The 10,321-nt window shown below is 40.9% G+C and overlaps 1 protein-coding gene and 1 pseudogene across 1 annotated transcript in view; both read left to right on the top strand.

The window, feature by feature from the left end:
* The first annotated feature begins 3,391 nt into the window (after positions 1-3,391).
* On the top strand, positions 3,392-5,477 carry LOC137127718 (ubiquitin-like protein 7 pseudogene; annotated as a pseudogene).
* Positions 5,478-8,885: 3,408 nt separating this feature from the next.
* thsd7aa (thrombospondin, type I, domain containing 7Aa) overlaps positions 8,886-10,321 on the top strand; it is an 88,136-nt gene continuing 86,700 nt past the window's right edge. The window contains exon 1 of the mRNA XM_067510694.1: positions 8,886-9,331. Coding sequence (XP_067366795.1) covers positions 9,184-9,331 — 148 coding nt within the window. The 5' untranslated portion in view covers positions 8,886-9,183. The remainder of the gene's footprint in view (positions 9,332-10,321) is intronic.

The following is a 10,321-nucleotide window of genomic DNA, read 5'->3' as shown; positions in this document are numbered from 1 at the left end:
CATGTAACTGTGATATTTGTCTAAACTTTGTTCACTGTGAACTGTGGGGATTTTTGCTGATTCATGAGTTGAAGTCAGGGTATTTAGCTGGAGTTTTAGCTGAGTCATAAATGTTGATGAAGTAATAAGTGACTACTACAGCTACACCAGGCTACTTCCTGAAAATCTGCCAGTTTGCTGAAGTTGCTGGCAAAGTGTTGGGTCCGTGTGGGCCTCTTCTCGTTGATCTTCCATCACTGTCAACTCATCAAATAATCCTTTGCGACAGTAAGAATGAAACTCATTTTCGCATCTTTTCCTGGTTCTTTCCTTCTGGTCCACTGGATCTTTACCCTAACATTGTGGTGCCGCACACAGTGATGTGCTGGTATTATGTCCTTGGTATTATTCATATAAATGTTGGTAGTTTAGATCTAATTAAAACCCTAAACCTTTCTGTTTAACATTTTATTTTCATTCACCAACAAAGATCTGTCTACCAATTATAGGCTGTCAGCTTACCTTGTAGCTGACTGGCTCAAGTAATAAGTAACCAGGTAAATTCCCTTCCACACAGACATTATTTAGCAGAGAATTTATTTAGTTACTTACAGTGTTGCACTTACGCAGAATCATGGTCATAAATTCTGTGTCAATTTGTCCTAGCAAGAATCTTTGAAAAGTTAGTTAGTGAACCACATAAGGTGTTACTACAAGCACAGCACTGTTAATGCCACGCTAAAGGTTTTGAGTGATCGTATTCAGATGCTGGATTATAAAAAATATTGTGTTGCCCTTTTCATTGATCTTTCTAAGGCATTTCACACAGTTGATCACACACTTTTAACCAAATCTTTATTACCTATTGGTCGGACCAAGCCGCCTCTTTCAAATAGAACACAGTGTGTTCAAATGGCTGGTTCTACCTCCTCCTTCCTAGGAGTCTCTAAAGGAGTGCCGCAGGGCTTAGGACCCATTCTATTCTCTGTTTATATTAATAATGTGTGTTTGACAACCTATCATTGTATCATTTTATGCTGATGACACAATACTTTATTGCTGCTCTTCTTCACTTGCACAGGCCTTAGAATTTTTACAGTCGGCTTTTAATATTGTTCAGTCTCATCTGCAGACACTGAAATTGGTTTTAAATACAATTAAAACCAAAGTCATGGTATTTTCACACTCGTGAGTTTCCAGAGAATACCCCACTAATAACAACTGCCCAAGGGAAACCGATAGAGCAGCTGTATGGAGAGGGTTACGTGAAATGAAATTATCTTGATGACTCTCCCCGCTTTGTCCAACGACTGGGCGGTTTGGAGTAGAGAGTCAAAGGCATGGCACGAGCCGATGCATGTCACTCTGGTTCCCTGATACTGTGTGATATTGGATCTTTAAGTAAACAATTGATTTCTGACCTTGTATTTGACAGAGTAGTTTTTAGGTGGGTCAGGGCTTTTTGTATTCGGTTGCACCTGGTCTTTGGTTTTGTATTGCTAGATGGTGATGGTATGTTGATAATTGTTAGGGTTAAGCAAGATGTCTCCTGGTTAGGGTTAGGAAGGATAATGGTTAAAGTTAGCACTAGGGTTAAGCATTGTTTTCGACTGGTTAGGGATTGGAAAAGATACTGGTGAATGTTAGCACTGCGCCAAGCAACATCAGGGCAAATGTAAATGTTATGTAAATTTTCTGCACTTATATAGCGCTTTTCTACCTATTGGCACTCAAAGCGCTTTACACTGCTTCTTATTTACCCATTCACACTCACAATCACGCACACACTCATACACCGATGGGGGAGGCCAACACTCACCGGGAGCAACTAAGTTGGGGTTCAGTGTCTTGCTCAAGGACACTTCGACATGTGACCGGAGGAGCCGGGGATTGAACCAACAATTGTGAGATTGGTGGACAACCACTCTACCTTCCTGCGCCACAGTCGCCCCTAGGGCTAGTTGCAGTTTAAGGGTTAGGGGTAGGGATAGGAAAGCGGGGCAGGTTAGAGTTAGGGTCAGGAAAGCGAGGCAATGCTGATGGTTTATGGAAACAGAATTTCCAGAGCGCCACACAAAATTGGATTGCAATCAAGTTGTTGGCACCAACTTAGGCCTCATCTCTCCTTGCAGGGTCAAAACATGTTAGTTGATTCATCTGAGTAGGCATCATCTCCCTAGTCAACCTTGTAAAACTTATAATACATGAAGCAGTGAAATTACTCTTATATCTCGTTTTTGCATAGCCAATTGCCTTGTCCAACTGTTCAAAAGGTGGACGAGCTTGGAGGCCTTTTGTAATCACTTCATTGTAATGTTGCTTCAAAATAGACATATTGGTCTGCATCCATGATTCAGTATTGAGTTGAACTTTTGCATAAGTGTCTTCATTTGGAGATGAAGTTTAATAAAAGCAGTTAATTTGCGAAACTGCCTAGACAAACCTGGAGTAAACTCCCCTGATTTATGGCTGTTTTCTACAATTTCTGCATGATGAATGGCCTGTAATATTTTGAAATATAATTTTTCTAATTTCATGATTATCATATAAAAATGGATGAAACATCAATACAAGAGCGAGCTACAAAGAAAAACCATAAACGAGAGAATCCATTTTCTAAAATAGGTAAATATGTCATGTTCAATAATCCCTTTTTAAATTTTCTATTTGAAAACAATTAAAAAGAAATTCTGTCTGAATGTTCACCATTATTTAAAATAATGAATTGTTTGTATCTTATAGAATCGTTATTGAGGGGTAGAAAAAAATCACTAAGATACCAATTCACTCAAACAAACAGTGGAATTTCAAAAAACAACTGGGAATTGCATGCCAAGCCCAGATTAAAAAACAAACACTCACAGGGTTTTAAAAAAACACTCCAAATGTAGTTTTATCTACCAAGTTCATGTAGTGATTCAATAAATGTCAGAGTGATTTTGGTTCTTGTTTAAAAAATCAAATCAATTCCCCTTGATAAAAAGAGAAACCAAACAAACCATTCCGCTAAACATTTTCTGAAAAAAAATCTATTAAAAATAACTAGTAATAATAAATAATAGAACAAACTCACTTTGTTAAAATTCATTAGTCTCCCACAAAAGGGAAAGGAAAGAGAAAGGAAGCAAGACATCCTAATGTTTTGTGACTACGTCACTTCTTCAGAGGCAAACAAGAGGAAATGAACAGACAAACGTCCCTATATAAAGGGTAGGCCAACAAAAGGAGACAATTACCACACCTGTTTAAGCATATCACAAGCCAACCAAAAATAAGCACCTGATCCACAAGGCTTTCTATTAGTATGTCCAAGATCAATTGATGGAAAACACATAGCATATAGGCCTTCAAGTCTTGTGATCAGATGATTCATTAAAAACAAAACATCTGAAACAGCAGAGAATCCTGTAGCATGGCAGGTTAGGAGTTAGGAAAGATAATAGCTTAAAAAAGGGACTGTCAAATGGACAAGTCTATAGCACGGGCTTGCAGGCTCTCTCCTTCCACTTTTATAAAAATTACCACATTTAACAGTGACTCAGTTTTAAAAAAGGAGGAGGGTCCAGAATACCATCGATGGTAGTCTGGACTATGCTCACTCAGCCTTCCACAACTCAAGTCTCTGGCTTAAATCTGCACCAAAAATAAAGATCACCTGCAGATTCTCCTTAAGCTTCATTCAATTCAATAGGTTTATCAGTTTGTAATTTTTTATTCCAACATGTTTCTGCTGCCAGTTGTTGAGCTGTAGAGGTCTAAACCTGAAATCACCAAACTGTCTTTGCCATGACTACCATAGTGAACATAGAACTCAGTTCTTTTGTTTGCTCGCTTAATATAGTATAGGTGTTGTTTCAAGTGTTGTATCAGTGTGAGTTTAGTCTGTCCTACCTACAATTTACAACACACTCCACACTCTACAACATACACTAAGTTGGAGGATTCAAGCTGAAAGATTTTACAAAAACTGGAAAGGAATTAGGTCATTATAAATGGCCAGATTTGGTCAGATGTGGGAGTTTTGGGGTTGGATTCCATTTCTCCCTTCCCTTCACAAGTGAGTAATCCTGGACAGGCGATTACATCTATTGGTGGCAATACTGGGGTGGAGAGGATTTCTTCTCCCCCTGGAAAGCCTTCCATGAATGTTATACTCCCTCGGGCACATAGACAAAAAACAACTTCTTCTGTTCTGCTAGTGTTTCTCCACTGCTATTATGGTCCTTATCACTCCCGGATTAGATTGGTGGTCTGGGAGGACAGCTTCTACACCATAGGAAGGACTCAGCTGTTACCTGGTGCGCACCGCTACTATTTGTCCTGAGGCCAGGCATGCATCCATCCCACTTCTGACACCATATTATGTTGTGGCAAAGACTGTAAGGCAAGTTTAGGAGGCAAAAGGCAGCTCACAGTCTTGGTTATCGTGAGTTTAATCAGCAAGAAGGAGAAACCCACACTGCAGAACAGAACAACACTCGAGTGGGTCAATCAGACTGACAGGTTATGGGTGTCTTTTTCACAGGTTATGGGTGTGTTTTAACCACTCAGCCCAGCAGCTGAATTCATACAAAAGGACAATGGAAGGACTCAAGGGAAAGGTTAATCCCAGCCTGCTTTTATGCAAATGGAATCAACATATTTTCTTTGTGAAAATTATCAAAGAAAGAAACGTAGTGTTCTTTAAGTCAAAGCACAGGGCTCACACCAGTGCTGTAACTGGATGTGTCACTGTGTGAAGGTGGAGATCTGTTTGTGGTAGAAATCAGTTCTTCAGACTGGCACCTTTCTTTGAAAGTGGTGGTTCAGCCCAAATCCATCTTCCACTTCCCAGAGATGATGCCAGGGGATGTTGCACCTGGAAGATACAGAGTTGCAACTTTATAACAACTTGTAGCTGCTCAGCTCCCAGACTCCATCCCAAACCCTGAACTAATTGAGGTGGTCCACTGTGGCGAAACCTTAAGGATGATCTGACACTGGATGCCTGCGAAATTCAACCAGCATCCACTTTACACATCCTCAAAAAATCGTGTCCAGAGCCAGAGAGCAGTTAAGAGCCCGTCAACAGAGCAACCGCAGCTCGCGAGTTTAGGGTTTTTGATGGTGCTCTTCACTCTTTCAACTCCCCGAGAGTCCCTGGATCACATCATTGTAGCTACACCAGGGCTAAGGTCAGATACCGTGGCCCTAGGGGTGATTCAAGACAAAGATCTGTTTGTGCAGTTCACGGACCCTAACATCCTGGATTTATTAATCAGTTCTCACCTTGCCCTTGTCAATGCAATAATTCTGGTCCTGCATTCGGCGGAAAGCACTATGCCCACTTAGTCCAGCACCAGCTGTTCTCGCAATGTCCCTGTGAGTTCTTACAGCTAATGCCAGGAGACTTCATGTTTGAGAGCACCTCTGATGATGAGGCCCAGCAGTTCCCTCCAGCAGGGTGGAAAGAAAATGGATCTCCACAAAATCGCAAAATCAACACGAGCACCTTGTAAACATGCCCCAATATGGCACAACCCAGACTTTCAATTATACAATACCACTATCCACTTTCCAGCATGGCAGCAAAAAGGAATCACTCACCTTCACCACCTATTTGAGAATACCCAATTTCTATCATTTAACACATTAATGGAAAAGTATAGAGTTGGTGGAGAACAGTTCCTCCAATACCAACAATTAAAATTCATAATTAAATCAAGAATTAATATAACCAAAACTCACTGCAGCCCCCTACACTAACTGACGAGATAATAAATATCAAAGTCAAACTCAAAGAAACTGTCGTGTAAACTAAAATTATAATAATAAAATATTATTAATAATAAAATAAAAATAAAATTATATCAGGACTATTTAATAACAGTCCCAATAGAAAAATGGAAAAAAGATCTTATTCTCTCTTTGGACTTTTGGATAAAAATATTTAAAAACACCTTCTCCATGACTAGGAACACAGCTGTACAACTTAAACAATACAAGACCATTCAGAGAACCCACATGACTCAAAGCAAAATGATGAAAATGGGCTTAACCAACACAGACACCTGCTCACAATGCCCCTCAGGTAGCACAGACGATTACTTCGATGCCACTTGGACCTGCAACTCGGTGCATTCTTTCTGGATAGCAGTCACAGAGACACTCTCTGCAGAATCCCCACATCTTTATCCTGCTGTTTACTTGGACATGTCTCAGAAGTTGATCATCTCCAAGTTAAATATAATAACCCAGTACTCATCTCTTTAACAATCACCAAGAAATATTTTTTTTAAAAACTGGAAATCTAAAACCTCACTACATATCAGTCACTGGACAAATCTTCTCACAGAAATACATAACCATAGAGAAAATATCAGCTACATACAAAAATGATACAACAAACTTTAATTAACCTTGGAACCCATTCTTAGAAAATTTTAACTTAAACAAAATGCCTGCACACATCTCCACACACACCACACACACACATTATTATAATTATTATTATTATTATTATTATTATTATTTTTAATGCAACTGCAAGGGGGCACAAGCCAGTGTCTTCTTGTGCCAGTCCCAAGTCTGGATAAATGCAGAGGGTTGTGGCAGGAAGGGCATCCGACGTAAAACACATGCCAAATCAAACATGCGAATCGTGACAAAGACTTCCATACCGGATCGGTCGGAGCCCGGGTTAATAACGACCGCCACCGGTGCTGTTGACCTACAGGGTACCGGTGGAAATTGGACTACTGTTGGTCGAAGTCGAAAAAGAAGAGGAGGAAGGTGTGTTCGTAGGCAGAGAGAGAAGAGGAAAGCTAAGAATGTAGGACTTACAGTAGGGACTTTGAATGTTGGTACTATGACAGGGAAGGCTAGGGAGTTGATCGACATGATGCAGAGAAGGAAGGTGGACATACTCTGTGTCCAGGAGACCAGGTGGGAAGGTAGCAAGGCTAGAAGCTTAGGAGCAGGGTTCAAGTTGTTCTACCATGGGTCAGATAGGAAGAGAAATGGAGTAGGAGTTATACTGAAAGAGGATTTTGTGAGGAATGTTCTAGAGGTAAAAAGAGTATTAGACAGGTTGATGAGTCTGAAGCTGGAAGTTGAAGGGGTGATGTTCAATGTTGTGAGTGGTTATGCCCCACAGGTAGGATGTGAGTTAGAAGAGAAGGAGAAATTCTGGAGTGAGTTAGATGAAGTGATGCAGAGCATCCCCAGAGGTGAGAGAGTGGTCATTAGTGCAGATTTCAATGGGCATGTAGGTGAAGGGAACAGAGGTGATGAGACTGTTATGGGCAGGTTTGGTGTTCAGGACAGGAATGCAGAAGGTCAGATGGTGGTTGACTTTGCAAAGAGGATGGAAATGGCTGTAGTAAACACTTTCTTTCAGAAGAGGCAGGAACATAGGGTGACGTACAAGAGCGGAGGTAGAAGCACTCAGGTAGACTACATCTTGTGTAGACGCTGTAATCTGAAAGAGATCAGTGACTGTAAAGCATTGGTAGGGGAGAGCGTAGCCAGACAACACAGGATGGTGGTGTGTAAAATGATGCTGGTGGTGAGGAAGATGAAGAGGACTAAGGCAGAGCAGAGGAAGAAGTGGTGGAAGTTGAAAAAGGAAGAATGTTGTGTAGTTTTCAGGGAGGAGCTGAGACAGAATCTGGGTGGTTTGGAGGTGCTTCCAGATGACTGGACTACTACAGCTAATTTGATCAGGGATTTGCTGCTTGTGTTATATCTCACAGATAGTGTGCAGACCATCATTTCGGTGAGCTGGAGCACCTGGGCCCAATGCTCCTGATCAGCCATTAAAACAACTGCCTTTTCAGTCCACGGTAGCTCACCCACTTTCCTGCCACATTATTTTTTGCTTGTTTCCTGCCACAACACCAATTAAATTCAATTCAACCCAACTTTATTTATATTGCACCAATTCACAACAAAGTCATCTCAAGGCACTTTACAGAAGAAAGTCAAGACTATAAAGATGTATAGAGAGAACCCAACAATTCCCCCCTAAGCAAGCCCTTGGCAACAGTGGAGAGGAAAAACTCCCTTAAATGGAAGAAAAGTCCCTTTAACGGAAGAAACCTCCAGCAGAACCAGGCTCCAGGCTGGAGCCTATTCCAGCTGTCACCAGGCCAAGAGGTTGGGTACACCCTGGACAGGTTGCCAGGACCACAGAGAGACAACCATTCACACTCACATTCACACCTACAGGCAATTTTAAATTTACTAATTAACCTAAAATGCATGTTTTTGGACAACTTTCTAGAGTCCACCTTTCCTTATAGGGTATAAGCCCTTAAAACCGTAACAAAAAAGAGGTTTGCATTAAAAATCTATTGTAAGCAGTGCAATGACTGAATGAACAGTAATAATAGGATGAAATAAATAATGATGGTCAAACATTGGATGTGTGGATAAATTATGAAACAATTAATAATTTAATTACAGAAGATATGACAGAAAAATATGATTTTCCAGTTTTCATCCTGTTTTTGTGCCAGTTCTAGTCCTCTCCTACAATTTAATGGCCAGTGAAGTGAGAAACAAGCTTTCTGGAGCACTTGGTAGTGATCAGCCTCTCTGAGGATGAATGTGTTCTTCCGACCATTCAGCACACTGTGCTGTGGGTGGGAGGGATGGTACAGGATTGAAATAAGTTTAAAAAGCAATAGCAGTAGACAGACACGTTTTAAAAGATTTTTGTTTTATCAGAGAACTTAAATGATAAAGAGAATATTTTGGTTCATCGTGAACATTTATTTTTAAATTAAGGTTTGTCTGTTTTGTCAACAGAACATCTGCTTTTTCTGAGGGCAGAACAGTCTCAGAGAGCCCTTTGTAAAAGGCAAGGGTGGGCATGTGTCTGTGTTTGTAGGAGAGAGAGACAGAGAGATAGGGAGGGGAAGGAAGGGAGGGAGGCATTGCATCAACTCACAGCAGCAGCAGCAGGCTGGGCTTAGGGATCTATTGTTCCCTGTTTTATTATTACCATTGCTCTTTCTCTCACATTAAAAATCCAATAGAGAAAAAGCAGGAAGGAAGAAGAGATCGACTGGACATCTTAGCTCTGTTCACCCAGGATTAATTCTTGGACAGACTGGTTTGGGTAAAGCAGAAGGAGAAACGTATTTTTACTCTAGCTTGCGGCAACACTTTGTTATTTTTTTTACTCCTGACTGCACTAAAACTACAGTACTTGCAGTGGCCATGGGGCTCAGATCTGTGGGGGCGCTTGGTGTTTCAAGTGATGTGTCGTTTTCTTCTCTGTGGAGGTTATTGCTGCTCTTTCTTTCTGTTTGGGGGCTGGATGCTCAAACCGCAATTGAAACTAAACCCCTGTACATCTGGCAAACAGGTATGGTTCACCCTCTACAATTTCGACACAGTGTCCCAAGGGGTTCAGATAAAGAGGGAGAGTTGGGTGGTGTGGGTGCATGATTAATTTTCCAATTACTACTACTGGGACACTCTTGATAAAAATGTATATATACATGTTTGTGAGCATAATACGGTGTAGGGAAGCTGGTCAAAGTATTCCTCATTTGATAGATTTGCTTGGGTTTTATATTGTTAACCTTAGATCATTGTATAAATGAAAGTATTAATGTTAAGAGAACTTTCTTTCTTTTACACATGTATATGGCTCAGGTTAATGGTCTGGAGCCATTTTGGTACAGTATAATATAGTAACATATTTAGCATACTGCAGTCCTTGAAGTCTCCTTTATGTCTCTTCACTGGAAAGGTACAGCTTGCTCCACTAACCCACAGTTAGTGGAGCAAGCTGTACCTTTCCAACCTGGCTATCTTTTGGCTTTGCTTTACCATTCTGGGCTGGGGTAGCTGGAACATCTCAGTACCCTGTGCTGCTATGGAACTCATTTATCACATTGTGCTGGGTGTACAGTTCATGAGAAATGTTTTGTCTGCTGCAGCTGCATGTGACCCTTTTCTAAATGGGGCATAAATAAACACACTGCAAAAGAGGAGGTGAAACCAATCCATAAAATCTTATTGCTGATGCTGGTGTTTCATTTTTTTAAAAGCAACTCAAAGCTGACTCAACATATTCATGTATTTATTTTTAAAAGCTACAGTGTAGGCAATGTTGCAGTACAAGGATCCCCACTGCTGCTGGGTTGGGTGGTGCCTCCCACTGGTTTAGGCTAATTCATTGTGAGAGAGCAGCACATGGTCAGATGAACACAATACTGATGCATGGCCCATTGAACAGAGTGAGGTGAAAAAAGGAGTGGAGGAGGGTGGAGAAGGAGTGTTGGGAGTAGGAGTAGGGGGATGGATCTCCCTCAACCCATTAAGACAGAGTGCCTCTTAGATCAATGTT

This window comes from Channa argus, chromosome 1 (assembly GCF_033026475.1).
Source record: "Channa argus isolate prfri chromosome 1, Channa argus male v1.0, whole genome shotgun sequence".
Lineage (NCBI taxonomy): Eukaryota > Metazoa > Chordata > Actinopteri > Anabantiformes > Channidae > Channa > Channa argus.
The sequence above is the reverse complement of the archived record's forward strand: the minus strand, read 5'-3'. Positions and strand labels throughout refer to the sequence as shown.